At 41.8% G+C, this 18,569-nt stretch overlaps 1 protein-coding gene across 13 annotated transcripts in view; it reads left to right on the top strand.

The window, feature by feature from the left end:
• Positions 1-17,451, top strand: part of PPP1R9A (protein phosphatase 1 regulatory subunit 9A) — a 362,801-nt gene extending 345,350 nt beyond the window's left edge. For 6 of the 13 annotated variants that reach the window (XM_045793220.2, XM_045793219.2, XM_087861065.1 and 3 more), the window contains 5 exons: positions 4,936-5,134; positions 7,180-7,299; positions 8,403-8,426; positions 9,531-9,713; positions 11,091-17,451. In XM_045793220.2, the coding sequence (XP_045649176.1) occupies positions 4,936-5,134; positions 7,180-7,299; positions 8,403-8,426; positions 9,531-9,713; positions 11,091-11,300 (736 nt within the window). In that variant the 3' untranslated portion in view covers positions 11,301-17,451. The remainder of the gene's footprint in view (positions 1-4,935; positions 5,135-7,179; positions 7,300-8,402; positions 8,427-9,530; positions 9,714-11,090) is intronic. The other 7 variants (XM_087861070.1, XM_087861069.1, XM_087861066.1 and 4 more) reach the window with 4 other exon arrangements.
• The last annotated feature ends 1,118 nt before the right edge of the window (positions 17,452-18,569 follow it).

Raw genomic sequence — 18,569 nt, 5'->3', positions numbered from 1 at the left:
AGATTGATTGAATGTGAGTTTTGTGTGGTACAGGAGCCTTTATCAGGAAATGAAGACCAAAGAAGTGGTTAAGCCTGAGCATTTCAATGCTAGGTTTGTTGAAGAGTGGAAAGTCCTGGAAAAAATGTGAGAGGACAAAAGGGTATGAATTAAGGCTAGTAAATAAACAGTGGGAAACTTAACAAGGCCTCTTCCTTCCCAAAAGCATTGTTCCTTCAGATTCCTCTTGGTGTCTCTCCATCTACAGAGATAAGGATGTTCCTTCCCTCCAGGTATAGGGAGGGCACCTCTCCCATAAGAGTCTTAGGATCGCTTTGGGGGCAACAGGAAAGGTCAGAGAACCCTTCATGTACCTGCCATTTCTCGAATTCCTTCACCTGAAAATGTTTGCTATGCCTAGTTGCCATATTCTGTGGTAGCATGTCCAGAACCCCATCAGAAATTAAGGTTAAACACTACAGTGACCGTCTCCGATGGGCTGTTGGTTATTAATCGGGGCTTTGGACCGTAACTCAGAGTCAAGCAGGATGTGTCAGTGGTAGTTGGCCTGAACCGCAGATGAACACCTGCTTGTCTTAGCTGTGATCTGTCCGGTCTTCCAGTGCCCTTCCAAAGGGGCTTGCTTTACAACCGCAGTCTCCTTAGCGGGTGTTAGAGCCTTCCAGAATTCCTGCATCTGATTCGAATAAATGGAAGTCTGCCACCCTTCCTCTGATTGCACCTAACTTTCTTTAATTAACCTCCTTAACTACCTGCTTGAATTCTATATTCTGCTTATACTTTTTCTATTCGGCAGTTCCTGAACTCCTAATTATATCTTGATGACATTCCATTCTGTTCTGAATACTTCACACACCTTGTATTCAAAGTTAAGACAAATAAAAAATAAATTACTATGGAATGTTTACCTGAGCAACTTAATTTTGGGGTGCTGACCCCAGAACAAACTGGTTTCAAGATGTATGTAATTGGGTTAACTGCTTTGTAGAGTTGTTAATTATAAACCATTTAAATACTAAGAAACAGTGATTACCCCCACCTCATTCCGCCCCTCCCTCCCGTGACAATTAAATATGACAGAGACTTAATTTGAAGCCATTTCCCCCAGTTCCTAACAATAAAACAATCAGGGTTCCATCAGGGACTTGTAATTCCATTTCTACCAAAAATGATAGTGAGATATTAGCGTACAAGTTAAAAAAGAAGATGAACTGCAGCACACATACCTATTTTGATCCTCTGGAAATTATTTTCAGATCCATGAAACACTCATTTCTACCAGTCTTGACTTACAAGGGGATTATTAAGGATCTCTATGAACCTGATACACCCTAGACCATAACCTGCTCTCTGAGTCAAAACTGTCAATAGAGGGAGGGAGGAAGGGAAAGGAGGAGAAAGGGGAGGGAGGAAGGCAGTAAGGAGAGAAGGAAGAATTTTGTTATTCTTAACAGATCTCTCCACCAAATGGAACAGACTGAGTGGTCAGTAATGGCATGACTTCTTCAGGCTCTCTCTGCTCCTTTTGTAGGCCCAAGAGTTCAAATTGTCCAAAAGGAAATTGGTATTTATTTTAGAAAGCATGTCTGGTAAGCTGATAAATCTGTAATTGTGAAGTAATGGAGAGTTTGCTTTTTTTAATGAATACACTCTGGTCCAAGCAAACGGAAGCCTACTGACAATTCAGGATAGTAGGAGACACACAAAGGTTACCTCAGGTCATGGGGTTTTAGAGTCAAGGCTACCCCAAAGATACAGCCTCGGCAGGGGCACAGCCAGACCTCCCGGGGACCTGGAAAATTCTCTTCAAAGGATTCCAGGACCTGGCGGTTTGCAGTTGTGAGGTTATTTCCTTAGAAGTGGGCTTTCTTTGCTTTCTACATGACAATTCCTCCAGTCCTTCCATCATCTGGTATAGAAAGCTGGAGAAGAAAGCCTCTGAATGTCACCCAAAGCTGAGCTTCAGTGATGTCACTCATCATACTCACACTATGGCCTCTGGACCCGTCCTCAGCGCTGATTGTACAAGTTGTCATGGAATTATTAGTCTTGAATATTTTCCTGGCCATGAGGCTCTTATGAAAGAGTTTAATTATATGTGGTCTTGAGATTGTGTTTGAAATGTTCAATGGTCAGAATTTGATCCCAAAGTCCTTTTCAAATAAGGCATTAGGACGACAGTAGGTAAGCAACAATATTCTTATTTCCCTCCTAATTAAAAAAAATGGGGTTGGTGATGGTTGCCCCAAAAGCATGGTTACAAAGGCAATTCTCTTGGAAGAAGGACAAGATAGTCATGCTGTCATTAATTATGGCCTGTTTATAAACTTTAAAATAATTTCCATATATTTAAGCACTACTGTACTTTTTTGAATTATGGATGGAACTTTTAAAAAAAACTTCCATGCTACTTGGATTAATTGATTCAGAAATGTATAACCAACGGGGAAAATAATCCTTAGTCCCAGTTTATCTCAGGTATGTCTAATTATAAGAACGTGGGACTGCAGAAAAAAAGTATTTGTATGGTTGTGCACAGTTTCTGAGCATTTTTACTGGACTGTGGAACCTGAGCTTAAAAGCCTGAGAAGCTAAACTATGACTGGATAGATAGTGAGAACTGCAGAGATTTACCTCCCATGAGGTGTGTGGTTTCATTTTCGAGGAGTGGGATGGGGAGAGGGATTGAGACCCAGCTTCATGGAGACATTCCAAGGCTTGTTAAGCTGGAGACGCTGGTCTTATCTCCCCCTAAGACATACATTACTTTCTGAAGGGTAAGAACCCAAGATCCTTCCCTAGTTGAATTTGTTTACATGAAGGAGATAAGATTTCTCTCCCTCTCCCAGAGGGGAGGTGGGGACAGCACTACTGTCCCTGTCCTATCTAATCATCCAGATTGGTATTTTTTAGATTCCTCACCTACAGTCTAGACCAAGTATATGACAACTGGCTCTCATTCTGTCACTCTGGAAAGAGGAAAGTAGGGCACGGGGAACCAGTGCGATGATTTTCCGTAAGTAAATCGTGATCTCTTCTCCAAAAACCTCATATTTGCATTCGGGAAAATAGAAATAAAATACATACTAAAAACCTCAAGAGTCAGCTCAGACATGTGTTAACATACAGATTCCAGGCAGACTCCTCCCGCCTCTCTCCCAGACGCTAATTCAATAAGTCTAGGTGCCCAAGAATCTGTATTTGGTGATTCCTGTCGGACTTGTTTGGGAAACACTGCACTGGTCCACGACCCAGCAACAGAAAGTGCTTCTTACAGAAGACCATGCCTCTGCTAGCATCGTTTCTTAAGTTCAGTTATTGTACCCCTTCTACCCCATCTTTTTAATAGCAAGTAAGTAGACTTCAGGATATAGAATTTTTTTAGTTTAGACTTTAGGATTAGATTGAAGGTTGACACATCTCTCGTTGGGCTTTCTCTGTTATCCTTACAGTCCCCCTTGTTGTTTTTTTTTTTTGAAGGAATTTGCCATCGTAATCATCAGATATTCTGGAATCTTTAAATGACCAATCATTATACTCACTCAACCTGTGATCTCAGTATTCTACCAAAACTTCACTGGCATCTCCATTCTCTTTAGTCACTATTTGTATGATCCCTTTACATTTGTAGATTGCTTTGCAGTTAACAAGATGCTTTTACATTTATTATCCCATTGAGTCTCACGATAACTTTGGAAAGAACAGGAACTGTTAGGAGCTATATTGTTTATGTAAATTTGAGATATGTTTTGAAATATTTGAAGTATATAATATTTCAAAATATTTGGAGTGAGATGTGAGAAGACTGAAGTCCAGTATGCACATGGGTCATGAGTAGTCTAGCTGTGGTGTGGAGGCACTTTTCATTGAAAGGGAATCTCTTTGTTGTCATGACATCAACAGCCAACAAATAATAGGCATTGGGTCAAATCTCATTTGGACATATTGAGGGTTGACCTCTTCCCAGATGCACAGAAACTACTGCCCATTCCTGCCTCAGCTCTTTCTCTAACCAAAAGATAAATACGCAAGTATACGCACTAATAAAAATATCTGTTTTCAGACTGTGGTTCTCAAATGCCTTTGAATCCTTTAAATGTTAAACAATAACCGTAGGTCTTTATACTTTCACAGTTTCCCAGGCACTTTCACACGTATTATCTCATTTAATTCTTAACAACCGCATATGAGCTACATAAGATATCCACCTTTTGCAGAGGAGAAATAGAGGCTGAGAGAAGGCTCAAGGCCACGTATTCAAGAGGTGACAGATCCTGGACCTCCAAGTAGAGTGTTAAGACTCGCGGTCCGGTCTCCTCCCAGGGGGTGTGAGGACGATCCGGCTGCAACATCTGTCACTTGCTGGGTCGATTCGGCTGATGTGGCTGGCTAGCACTCGGATTATAATGAAAAACCAATAAGGTGTGTGTTCTGCTTAAAGTATCATAAGCCCTGAAATTTCCAAATTATTTAAATACATCATTTTCTGAAGTCCCAGACTCTTGGAAGCATGAGTTCAGAGGCGGCCAGGAGAGAATGCTGCCTAAGAGCTAACGTTACTGGTGGTGAGGCACTGCTGCGTCACCCAAATAAGGGGAATGATGTGATGGTTAACCTAATAGCAGTTCCAGAAAGACGGTGCCCCTCTGACTTTAATTCATTCACATCCACTTAATAGACACTTTTCATAAGAATTCACTGTGGCAATAGCGATATGAAAATGTTGACCATTGTCCTCGAATCCATTTCCATGCAAAGAAGATAGCTACTAAGATTAATGTCCTAGTCAAAAATGCAAAATTTTTCCTGTATCGTGTGGAACAATTTGTCAAACTGTGACTTTGAACTTTATTCAGAGTCCCTTCAGAATTCAGTTCAACAAGTGTCACACTTGCCTTTCCTTTGTCTGACATGTGCATTTTTTTCATAAAACAGGCTCTTCAGAGGCAGGCTGGAACACTGGAAACCCAAGCCATCCCCTGCACCTCAGGCCTCCACCCGCTCGCCGTGCATGCCTTTCTCCTGGTTTAGTGAGAGCCGAAAAGGATCCTATTCCTTCAGGGACCTGCCTTCACCTACAAGTCCCCTTCAGCCTTCTCCTGAAACTCTAAATAAAGATAAAAAGGGGTCCAAGGTAGAAAACACATGGATTTAAAAAGCAATCAAGAAAACCCCAAATCCTTCCTCCTCTCCAGTCTTTGGAAAGCATTCTCAACTTGTGTGTTTACTCTGGACCCCAGAAACCAATGTGATAACACTGCAATAAACCATGCATGGTCTTTCTTGTGTGGGGAAAGGAAAGCCTCATTTAACCATCACCTTCTTTAATGCTGTTCCATTCTAGATTGTACGTTAATCTTTGATTTGCCTGTCTTTTCACATATTGCTATTTAATCTCAGTTTGACAGTTAAGCCATGCTGGGAAAGATGCATTTGAGTCATGGAACAGTATGATAGATCTGTTTACCAAGTATTCCACTTTAAATTACATTACAAGACTATTTTTACTGTGCTCCTCGAGATTTACTGGAAAACAAATAAATTTGGGACTGAATATGTGTTCAATATATCTAAGTGAAACTCTTAAAACAAACCAATGCTGACATAGCAGCCTGACTCATTTCTTCTTTTAAATCAAACTTCCATGTTGAAAAACTTATAATCTCATCACCAAAGTTCTCTAACTTTAGCAGAATTAGAAAATATAATTGCATGGGTGTTGTTTGTTTTTAAATGCACGATGGTTATTTCCAGCATGACGCTGCAAACCTTATCTAACATTTTATTGAAACACATACGGTGGCTAACTTTCACATGTCGTTTGGTCTCCTTTTATCTGTGTTCGCTTTTCTTTCTCAAACAGAAACGTGTGATTAATGTGACTTGAATTTAACTCTTTTCTTGAGGTCAGCAGCTCACAGGGTCTTGACAGGGCTTGGGGTTGTGTGTCTGTTGACCATATCAAATCATAATGTGTTGTGTTAAATGCTCTGCTGCTTACATGTTCTCCTAGCCTAGCACCACGAGCTCGGATTTAGTCTCCATGTCTGAAGTTTTCGCAGACCCTGGGGTTTGTTTGGAGCTGAATTCGGCAGTCTCTGGCATGGTAGTTATTTTTGACAACCGACTGAACCCAATGGCAAGGGAACCTAATGGAAAACTAACGGGCCAGTTCCTAAGGAAGCGAAATATGGAACAAGATGGTGTTGACCAAGGGCTTAGAGTTCCTCGGAAGCCAGTCATTCTAGAATTACTAGCAAAAGAAGTTTTGGCAGCAGTAGACCACTTGGATCTTGAAACATTTTCAGTATTGGATCTGAGAAATCTAAATGTAGTTTGAATAATTCTACCATTATCTTGTACTGGAGAGACTCCAGATTTGGTTTAAAATATTTTCACAAATGCAGCCATGTGGTCATTCTGAATTTACTTGACTTTAATAGCCACTGAACATTTTAATGAAGTTCTGGGGGAGTTTTCTGTTTTTTGGTTTTTTGGGTTTTTTTGGTTTTTACACCACCACCCCCCCAACTTCAGCAGCCCCAGGTGATTATTTGGAGAGAGTATCTGTTCTGCAGCCTCTTTGGTGCTCTGCGGGTGCTGTGTGAGAGTTGTATTTTAGCATGGAACTACTAGTGTATTGTCAGACTGTGACCTCCCCCAGAACTCATCATCTTGAAGGTTATATCCACGGGAGGATCTGCCATTTCTCACGGTATTTATCACGGCCAACAGCAAGCGATCCTTCCCAGGGGGTGCTCAAGCTACCTTTCTAATATGGATGGCCATCTGTTCCTAATAACTCAGGCTCTCCACACCATCTTGTATTTTTACTTGCACTGTTAACTCATCGTGAGTAGGGTCAAAGAAGATAGGCTTATTAACATTACTCCTCTGAGCAGTTGCTGAGGGTAATGAAGGCTGTATCCTTGAAGAGGGATTGAAGAATGATTTCTCCAAAACACTTATCTTTCCATCTGATGGAGAAAGCGCCCAGAATCCCCTATCAGTTGCAAAAGGCACAGTACTCTTCACCACTGCCGCTTGAAGGTCATCACCAAACCAAATCTGAATTTCTTCGACGATTACTTAAAGGGAACCTTTTAGGACTTGCAAATACACCTACTTCCGGTCCCCTCACTGTGCTCATTTAACACTGAGCTTCATTTATTTTTACAGAATTTTACCTTCAACGATGACTTCAGTCCCAGCAGTACCAGTTCGGCAGATCTTAGTGGCCTGGGAGCAGAACCCAAAACACCGGGGCTCTCTCAGTCCTTAGCGCTGTCGTCAGATGAGGTACGCTCGTGGCGCTCGCACAGACCCGCTTTCTCAGGTCATCCATTGTACCCAGTGCCTAGCGCCAGGAAAACGATCTTAAGTAGATTTTGCATGTAAATCTTCGGGACCATGATTTCATGTTTGATGTGAAATCTTCATGATTTCTCTCCCTCTTATCTCAACAAGAAGGCAGAGTATTGTTTCTGAGCCCCTTGAAAACTCTCCAGGGAACTCCTCCACCTTACTCTGACTTCATTGAGAAGACCCTGAGCAGCGGAGGTGGGAGAGGATGCTGGGTACCAGAGAGCAAAAAGAGGAACAGCTAAGAAATCATAGGGGAGTTTACCGACAGTCCATTCCCTCTCTCCTCAACTCCCCCACCATCACCCCTACCCCCCCATCAGCCCTACCCCCATCAGCCCTACCCCCATCAGCCCTACCCCCCATCACCGCTACTCCCCCATCACCCCTACCCCACCATCACCCCTACCCCACCATCACCCCTACCCCACCACCACCCCTACTCCCCCATCACCCCTACCCCCACCACCCCGACCCCCATCACCCCTACTCCCCCATCACCCCTACTCCCCCATCACCCCTACCCCCATCACCCCTACTCCCCCATCACCCCTATCCCACCATCATCCCTACTCCCACCATCACCCCTACCCCAAGTCGAGCATGGCCCCACATTGAGAACCACTGCAGTGGAGAAGGGAGGAAAACTGGGTGAGAATCACTTATTTAGAAGCCAGGGTCAAATTAGCATTGCCAAGAATTCCCAGATCGGTGTGTTTCCAGAGAAACAGGAAATTACATGAGTGATGGACTTCATGCTCCAAGAGATAAGGAGAAGACAGAAATGCCACTATTTAGGGCAGGGGGTGGGAGGAGGAGAAGCACTGTAAATAAAGATTGTGTTCCTCCACATATTTGCTCCCAAGTTATTTCTCTCTAACATGATTTTTGTTTTATAAAACTTTTTGTCTCTTAAATTTTTCTGCCCATACTCTTCAGGCCTGGTGTGATTTTAATTTTAAATCTTTGTACTATGTTTGTTGTGTCTCCTGTTTCTATAACACTTTTCTTTTTGATTCCTTTGTTGCTCCCTCACTCAGAGCCTGGATATGATAGATGACGAGGTGAGCTATCAGTGGGCTGCGTGTGGTGGCTGCTGTGGTATTGTTTGAACCTCCTCTTCTCTCTCTGCAAAATGATTTAAAACTCAAACAATACAAGAATACTTGTGTCTGTAGTGGAGGGTTTCCTTGTGTTAAATCATTTTGCTCTCTGCCCTTGTCTGTACCTAAGTTGAAGAGATGTTTCTGAGTCAAGAGGATCACCAGAGTCTACCTGCCGCGTCCCTCAATTGACCCCCCATCACCACTACCTTGACACGGTCCATTCTGTTCCACCTCCTCTGCCTTCATCTCGGCTTCCCCCATCCCCTCGTCAGTGTTCCCCGAGGTGACTCCTGTCTCTCCTCCCGGACCTATCATCGCCTTCATCGCCTTTCAGCTTAGAGGTTCTAGGAACCAAGCTGCCCTCTACGTTGTTCAAAGTGGTGTTCTGCCCTGGGCAGAGCCCGAGATTGGGAATAAACCACAAACTGTTGAGCTCTCCCGGTCACTCGCTGCGTGCTCCGGACAGACGGAGCGTAGATGGGCTGAGCCTCACTTTACTCATCTATTTAAAGTCATTATGGACATTACCTGCCCCGCCTTCCTCCCGGGTTTGCTTGCTGCTCAAATGAAACCACGGCTGCGAAATTTCCCCTCACAATGCTTGAGGACTTAATGCCGTCCTCTTCTAAGGGAAAGATACCTCAACATTTCTAAATGTATTTTTATATACCTCTAATGTCTTATCAGAGGCTACACGCAGAGTGATGCATTGCATATAGAGATCAATGAAATACTTTCCTGCATCTCATACTCTTTCCAGAGTGTTCTAATGTAAAGGCTTGCAACATCAGAGTGTATTATTCAATAGTAAACATCCTACATAAATAATGCTGCTTTATCTGGGGGAATTTTTACATTTCCAAATTTAAAAAAAAAATGTAGGTGATAACTACGTGTGTGTGTGTGTTACACATACAACTAGAACCATTAGCTTATTCATTTTATGGTTGAAAGATAAATGTGGCTCTAGTAGGCAAGAAATTCCGTTTGATAGCGTAATAAGCCGTGCTGAGCCAAAGCATTTTGGTCCTTTAACAACACTGCGTAACATTCCTACCTCAGATCCTTGATGATGGACAGTCTCCCAAACACAGTCAGTGTCAGAATCGGGCCGTTCATGAATGGAGCGTGCAGCAGGTTTCCCACTGGCTAATGAGCCTAAATCTGGAGCAGTATGTATCTGAATTCAGTGCCCAAAACATCACTGGCGAGCAACTCCTGCAGTTGGATGGAAATAAACTTAAGGTAAAGAATTATATCTCTGTGTGAGGTTACCAGGTGTAAGTTGTGTTGCTCATGGCACCTAAAATGTTTTCCTTAGACAAGAGCGTTCTGCATATCTGAGAGGGAATTCTCATCAGTGGTCAGCAGGAAGGACGTTGCATCATTTCTGAGTAGTAAACCGAGTTTTGAGAAGTTGTCAGGGATTCTGAATCCAACAGGAAGCTGCTGACTTAGGAGCGCTAGGGACTCACTCCATTGCTTCCACCCAGCAACACGTGGTCCATGTATGAAGTCTGCTGACTTCCTGTGTAGTAGGACTCGTAATAATGGCCACTGTGGACTCTTTCACCACATGAGAGTGAAAACCTAGATCCATAAATCTTTCCTTCTTTATTCATTTCTTCTCCACCCCTGCTCCTCCCTGCACACCTCTCCAAAAGTGGGACGGTATTCTCCTCAGAACTTTCTTCCCCAAGTATGTGCAGGCCATGTTTCCCCCGCTCCATCCCACTCTCATTTCACCTGTCCAGTCCGTCCCTTTTAGAGACTGGGGGGTGAGGGGGGTAGAGATCCACCCCTGTGGAAAAAGGGCAAAAAGAGCTTACATTTGACTCCCCACCCCCAACCTCAGCCCCCTGCTGGGCTGAAGGGCAGATGAGTATCTCTTGACAGTCTTGAAAAGGTTAGAGATCAATCAATAGGCTGTGATTATGAAGGCCCCATTGACAAGGCTGTCCCTGTTGGGGAGATGGATGCATCCCGCTGTTGATTCTGAAGGTCATGAAACATTTAAAGTATGCAACCAACTCCTCTTATTCTCAATTCCAAGCTCACTAAGCAACCTCCTCATTAACAGGATTCCTTTATAGGTCTGCCTACAGGGAGAGAATGGCTAGTCATGCTGACATGAGCATTCCGGCCCCAAAGACATTTTTGGTCCTCATTGTAAATGACTGCATTGGCAAAAAGGAAGCCACTTCAGTTCTCCCGGCCCTTCTTGGAGCCCTCTATGGCAGCAGGTGCCCACTCCTAGCTTTTAAAAATATTGATGTTTAGCAATACTTTTGCCTGTAAATGTCTATGGCCCAAGGGTTGAAGGAGCAGAATTGAGCACACCCCCCCTTTTTTAATTCCTTCACCCATTAATTACCAGTTTGGAAAGCATGTATTTAATGGGGTTTAGGGTGCACCGTGCTAGGCACTTCAAGGTCAAAAAAAGCTCAGCCCCTAAGTACGGAGATCTTTGGCAAATGTAAACAGCTCTTTCTCGGTGTTTACCTCTTTGATTATGTTTAAATCAGTTCTTGAGTCTGAACACATTGTGATATCAACCTTTTCCTAAGCAGAGAGGTCATTGGTTTTCAAGTTCAATTTGTTTATGTAATTTCTACTTCCTAGGCTCTGGGAATGACGTCATCCCAGGACCGAGCAGTGGTCAAAAAAAAACTCAAGGAAATGAAGGTATCTCTAGAGAAGGCTCGGAAGGCTCAAGAGAAGATGGAAAAACAAAGAGAAAAGCTCAGGAGGAAGGAACAAGAGCAGATGCAGAGGAAATCTAAAAAGACAGAAAAGATGACCGCTGCGTCCGAGGGTGCCGGCGAGCAGTAACACACACCCCCTCCCAGACAGCTCTCCCCTCTTCCCACCCTGCTCTCCTCCGGGGGACGAAGGAACTGATGGCAGGGGTAATGTGCTCGAGGCCGACTGGGGAACCGTGTGCGGCATAACTGCATTTTCTGCAATAATAGAATACACTTTCAATTTTCACCTCCTGAAAATATTCCCAAGCCACCTTTGTTTATTACCAAACCAAGGATCTCGTTTGTGAAAGATGTAAGATGGCTGTGTTTTTCTCTCTTACTTACCAACCTCTTGTGTTGCGTAGGGTGGGTTGTGTCTTGGGGGAACCAGGGACACCCTGCCCAGCAAAAGCATGACGCACCCGCGTGGTGTTAGTGGAGCGCCCTGACTTTTCAGTCTGGGAATCCTGAAACCGGGCAATGGCACGACCGAGAGCACCCCTCTGCCATGAGATCAGGGCTCCAAAATCTACTCCAGTGTGTGGGAGAGTTTCCCCCCACATGTTTGCGTCTGGACAGTGAGACAAGCCCACTGTAGAAACATGGGTGCTCTGCCACATAATTACGTACGGTGGCAAAAGGCAGGCAAACTCTTCTGGTTCCGGGCATCTGAAAGAGAGGGAAGAATTTGTTATTCGTTAACCCCAGAAGGAAGCAAAAGCCTTCAGAATGTGGATGTGGGTATTACCTTGGAGTTCTGAGGGTAACATTTATCCTCCAGATTGAGCCAAACAGAGGAAAAAATCAGACATTAATGCAGCCGCGGGATATGGGGATCCGTTGTTTACTTTGCTCCCGCTGCGTGTTCAGTAGTTCAGCGACACCGACACACATAACGTAGTTCCTTTTTTCCCCAACAAATTGAACAGGAAATTGATTTTTAAGGAAACCAACATTTTCAGGTTTCCTCTCCTGGGGAACATTCTGGCTAGTCTTCAGCCTGACTGTGACACAATCAGGAACTTGTCACATATTTTCTACTTAAGATTTCCCAAGTGGCCTCAGTTAGTGTTTTAACAAATGTACTTTTAAGAAAAATAGAAATATACCGGTTAGAGAAAATTTAGATTTGAGTAACGTTCAACCAGAGAAGCAATTTTATTGAGCACACGGAATGTTCCCGTAAAGGAGAGCTGACAGATTTTAGAGATGTTTTGAATGGCTTTTCTGAGCCATTCTCTTTCATTCTTCAGAGATTTCCATGTTACAGTTAAAGTTTGTTTAAGAGAGTTCACAGGATACAGTCTGCCAGCAGAGACCGTTATGCTTATTTTAAAGCCAGTATATGAAGGATTTCAGTATTTCATCTGACTAATTCAAGCATAGGAGACCAGGGCAGAAGGAGGAGAAAACTCATCTTGAGAAACTTCAAATGATCGGTTGTTGTTTGATGTTGTTTTGCTGTTTATGCTCATGTTTCTGGTTGCCTCTGCTGCGTTGGCTGTACATATGAGGTCATCCACTTTCCAAGGGATGAGTTTCAAAATAAGAGTTGAGGCCAGACGAATCTTCAGCTAGTGTTTTACTTCCTTTTACCACATGGTAAGGGGGTCTCTGTCCATTATCATACACTGGAAAGGTTGTGTACACAGAGCTTGGGGGAAGTTCTTTGAAGATTACAGGTAACAGATAATGTAAAGGGGCGCCATCTTATATTTTGGACATTGTGACTTTTTTTTTAACTTAATTTTTTTTTCTTTTTCTTTCTTTTTTTTTTTTTTTTTTTTTGTTTTTGTTTGCCTGAATACCTGAAATCTGAATTTGGCTTAACTAGAAACTTATAATCCTGTCTTTCCCTCAGGCCTGTTTCCTTTTTAGTGACAGAGTATTATCTGTTTTATTTCAATCCTTTTGTCCCTAGGACCGATCATTCATTCAATGCTCAGAAACATTGACGTAAAGTAGCATCGTGTTTTGCAATTATCAGAGTCACTATATATGTTTTCCTGACTATCTTCATCTTGTGTGTGTAATGGAACTGCCGTACTGGATACTATTATTATTTGAGATGTGTGGTGCTTTGCTGTTTATTAATATCATGAGAAACAAGGAACTACAAAATTCAGATCTTCTCTAATACTAAAAGACTAAATTAGTCAAAATCTGGTAATACTAGTGCTTGCTATTGTAAATTTTTTGCCATTTTTGCTTATCTTTGGGGGGAAAAAAGTGATCTGGATCACACTGGAAGTTTTGCTCTGTCTTCATTTTAAGAGTGGAAATAGAGGATGATTATCTTAAGTTATGTTTACACTTTGGTAATATTTGAAAATGGATGTATATACTGGAAATGTCTATAAGTCTCAGTCTCTGCACATAATTTATGATCTCTATTATTTTGCATTTTCTTTAGTGTCTTAGAAGTATTGTTCTTGAACTTCATTTGTACATTTCCAATGTTTAGACCAATGACCAACTGAAAATATTATAAATCAAATTCTTATTCCTCAAATCACTTAGTTTGTATTATAACTATTTTGATTTTTTAAGTTAAGTTACAGTGATTTTAGGTCTTAATGAGTTATTTTAATATTATTACTTTAAAAACTGCTGAAATCGTAAAAGGCACTTGATTTGACTGTCCAGCCAAGGATAAAATGTAAACGGATTGATCAAAGAGTATGAAAACAAAGTGCAGGACCTCAGAACTTATGAACATTTTGTTTTCATATTATTTCTTTTCTTGACTCTAATGCATGATGCCTAATCGAGGGTCCAGTGTCTTCAACAACTCCTACTTTAATGCTAGTGGTTTTGGTATCCTTATAGTTTCACGTAGAATTGTTGCTTCATGAACCTTAAAGACTTTGCAGTTTTTTATTTATCAGAAAATGAACAAAAAGGGAATATCTGGTTACTATGAACTATATTCCCTAAATGACAGCTCAGTATGACTCTAACAATAGCCAAATTGTTTTGGGGTGTAGGTAATGCTTTGGGGGTTAGGGAATGTGTGGTGAGGCCAAGCTGTAGACAGGGAACATTGTATGAGCTGAATGTCTGGGACAGAGTTTTCCATTAAAGGACTTCAGTTTTTATAACAGATTACTTGATTTAAGACCATCTCCCTTAAAGTAACTCACAGTTTATGTAACACTTTTCTCATTCTTTTTTTTTTTTTTTTTTTTTTTGCCTGAATCCGAGGTGTGCTTCAGAGTGATACATTAGGGCAGAAACCTAATTTTGCCCATTTGGACACATTGATGAAGTCCACCATTAATTTCATGACAATAAATGTATCATTCTATGTTATCCTCCTTTAATTGGGGTTGACATGGATTTCCGGCCCTCAACATCATAAAAGTATTTTTAACCCACAATGGTTCATGACTGCAGTATGCTAGTGCTCATTCCGAACTTCGCTTTCAAGGGGCATGAAGTGGGACCACCTGCTCTGGGCTTCTTTGTTGTTGTTGCAAACGAAGTGGCAAGAGGACAGGGGAGGAGCCAAATTAACCCTTGCTGCTGCCTTTCATCCTGTGTCATCCCTGGCCCGGAAACATATGCTGTCCCAGGCCCGAGCTACAAAAACAGTCACAGGTTGTTGGACCTGGCACCTTAATTAACCTTTATGGTTTTTGCTGAAGACAAAAAATTCTCGCCTAGGTTCTTTGTGTAATAGGATTAACATGTGCTTTAAAATTATATTTTAAAAGGTAAATAAAAAATTGCGTTTATATGGATATTCTAACTCATTTATAAATGTTAAAGGTTCTATAGACCAAGCTTCAAGAGAAGAAACCCAGTGTTTGAAGATTCTAAAGGGAGATGTCCCAATAGTTCTAGAAGAAATGTTTATGCTTTGGAGGTGTCGTAGCTCCTCATTACATTGACATATTTAAGAATTACCAAATTCCATTTGAGCAACCTGATTTTCTGTCCCAGTAGGGCCCTGGTGAGGGGCATTTCACTCTGGTGGACAGCAGTCACTACAGGTCGTGTCACCTACTTAATACTAAGTCCTCAGTGCTTTCTGAAGGGAAGGTAAAATGGAAATGAAAAGCCCAGGGTTTTTAAAAATATCTTTTCAAATGTACCTTTAATCAAGGATCTACCCATCTACTATTCTGAAATTAAGCACCGAAGGATGAAGTCCAGAAATTAACTGTGCATATTTTCCACTAGAATTGTTTTCCTTCTGATAATGAGGGTGGGCAGTCAATCCTCAAAAGAAAGCCGTGGTATAAGAAATATGAATGTGTTTCAGTGACTCACTCCTGAAAAACAGCCTGGGTATGTAGGCAGATTTTTGTTTTTATATTTATCTTAGGTATTTAAAGTCTCAGGAAATTTAGTCTTGGTCCAAAGCACTGGGGGAAAAAAATCATACTAGACAGTACACCAGTAGTATTGGAAGAACTTCTAGTAGCAACGTAGAATTGATCCCACCAGGAGGTCAGAGGGCAAAGAAAAAGCTTACAGGATCAATTTTCCCCTGGAAAATAAAAGCCTCAAGTTCTACCTTAGGGTAAAAAACAGAGGGTCTTTCAGTGCTTGTGTGTGAGCGTCTGTGTGGATGTGTCGAGGGAACAGTGGTGACCGAAGCTCACATACATGCGTGGTGTGGATCAGACACAGCCTGTGACCTGCTTCCAGATCTGGAGAGTGGGGAAGGACCGAAACGGGATGATTGCCAAGCCTTGGCCCCATTCCAAGCCCTAAACTGGTAGAGATTCAAGAATGAATAGGAGGTAACACATAAGAGAACCAGAGGCAACATCTCAATAATGTGCATGCCGCGTGTGTAGACGTACAGAACTACCTATGTGTGAATATATTCCCACCTTACATGTACACACATACACACTCTGCAATCACACTGCATAAAATATATATATATATATATATATATATATTGTATATGGAACTTGGTAATGTCAGTTAGGACCCCAAGCAGTAATCATAGCCTTATTGCCACTTTCTGTGTGTGTATACATTGAATGGCTCATAAGATTTTAAGAGATTTTTTTAATGTAAGTATTTCTACTAAATGCACTTATCCTTCTACATGTTTATATATTTTGGTAAAATTGATTTATTAGATACTTGGTATTTTAGTAAGATAAAGTTTCCTCAAATGTTTGGTTAATGCTTTGATGTCAAGATTGCACATGGCTGAGTCGAACCTCAGAAATTTATGCAGCTTTGGGCATTTTCAACTGCGGACCGCAGTCTCCTTGGCTAAATATTGCACCGCGTGTTCTCGTGCATTCGCTCGTGCTCCGCAGTGACGTATCTGGTAGCTGTGATGCTTACGTCACTAACTACTGGCTCTCTGATGGCGCTGTTGCCATCCCATGATCATTTATTTACTTCTTTTGTGGAGTGACGGCACGGTTAGGTCATTGCCAAATACAGTGCAAGTGGATGTGAGTGTGAGTATGTTGTTGGAAGGCGTACATTTCTCTTTCTTGCAGCTATTTTATCCACACACCCAGGGTTTCTTTGAAGGATTTACTCTTTCATCCGTGAAAGAACGATTGGCCACAAATAGTTAAATTACCTTGAAAAGCAGGAATTAATAGGCACGCCAGCTCGATAACACCTCCCAACAACATCAGATTTAGTTAGTGTTTTGTAAAACCCCTTAAATATATATATATGTGTATATATATATGTATATGTTTTCCTTAATATTATTTATGGTCACCACTACTGCTTTTGTATTTTTTAATGGTGTTGCAATTAAACCACTAGTACGCCTGCTACGTATCACTAACAAAACCGACCAGCTGAAAAAAGAAACGAGAGAGAATGAATTCCGTTCCATTGTAAGACATTGATTTATTTTAACCTTTCGTTCTATATCACTAAAGGAAAAGAGTTGTTTGAAAAACCATTTTAAGTCCGACAAGTATGGATAGCATGTTATCTGAAACTTTTGATTTGTACATTTTGGTGTCTGATCATTTGCATGGAAGAGACAGTAGTGCCACGTCTGAATTGTTCTCTTGTGCTTGGTTAATACGTACTTCTCTAGATTGTTCCGTTTCAAGCGACATTTCTTACCTTCGGTTTTCAGAGGCGTTCAAAGCAAACTATCACAATGGTCCTCTGTTTTCTGACCAATCTAAAAATACCTGTGATTAAATTTAATTTGTCAGTGTAAATAAATTTCTTGCCAATGAGTATTATTGTTGTTAGACAACGAATGCAATAAAAAGAGAAATACGGACGTCTGTCGGAGTAGGCTGGTTGGTTTTTTTTCCCCCTCTTCCATTTTCACCTTCAACTAAACAAGCCTTGACCGGGTAAACCTGTATTAACTGTCATACATCTATCAATCAAGAGCAAAGTGCACTTTTTCCATGGAAATGAAACTAAAAATAAGTTTTAGCCCTGATAAAGTGTAAATTGGCAGCTAGCATTACATATGAAAGCACAGTTATGGAACTGGCCAGAAAGTGGAAGATTCTCCACCAGAAGCTCCCTCCCCCGGGGCCTTCAGGTCCCGGAGCGCATCGCGGATACCTGTCAGGCCTGCAAGGGTCTGTGACAAATGCATTCGACAGCTGGCCTCCCCCAGCATGGGGCAAGCACGGGGCAGGCCGGCCCACAGGACCGGGTTCTTCGCAGCAGTTTGATTTCTAAAACCTTCAATGTTCTGAAGACTTGAATATAACAAATGAGAGATATTAATTTCTCTCCCTCTCTCTCCCTCCCTCTCTCACACGTGCACACACACAAACACACACGAACCATAATTGATCTGTGACTAAACCTTCAGCAAAAAATAACTGAAGTAAGCTGGTTGTTCTCCTCGAGCGGGTTATGAAACCCCTCACTGAGGGGAAGCGTGTGTCCGTCCTTGCGTGATCTCGAGCATACGCTGTGTCTAACTGAATAGCTTGCTTGCTTTTCCTGTTCGGTGGGTTGGGGCAGAATTTGCTTATTACTTTTTTTTATTATAATCATATTTTTTATTATGTTAGTCACCATACAGTACATCCCTGGTTTCTGATGTAAGGCTCGATGATTCATTAGTTGCGTATAACACCCAGTGCACCATGCAATACGTGCCCTCCTTACTACCCATCACCGGTCTATCCCATTCCTCCACCCCCCTCCCCTCTGAGGCCCTCAGTTTGTTTCTCATAGTCCATAGTCTCTCATGTTTCATTCCCCCTTCTGATTACCCCCCCTTTCTTTATCCCTTTCTTCCCCTACCGATCTTCCTAGTTCTTATGTTCCATAAGTGAGAGAAACCATATGATAATTGTCTTTCTCTAGAATTTGCTTATTCTGTCAAGAACAAGATGATATCAAGCAACTCTTTTTAAAAAAAATATGGGGGTTT

Source organism: Ursus americanus, chromosome 3 (assembly GCF_024610735.1).
Source record: "Ursus americanus isolate L20-20 chromosome 3, mUrsAme1.1.p, whole genome shotgun sequence".
Taxonomy (NCBI): domain Eukaryota; kingdom Metazoa; phylum Chordata; class Mammalia; order Carnivora; family Ursidae; genus Ursus; species Ursus americanus.
Note: the sequence above shows the minus strand (reverse complement) of the source record. Positions and strands in the feature narration are given on the sequence as shown.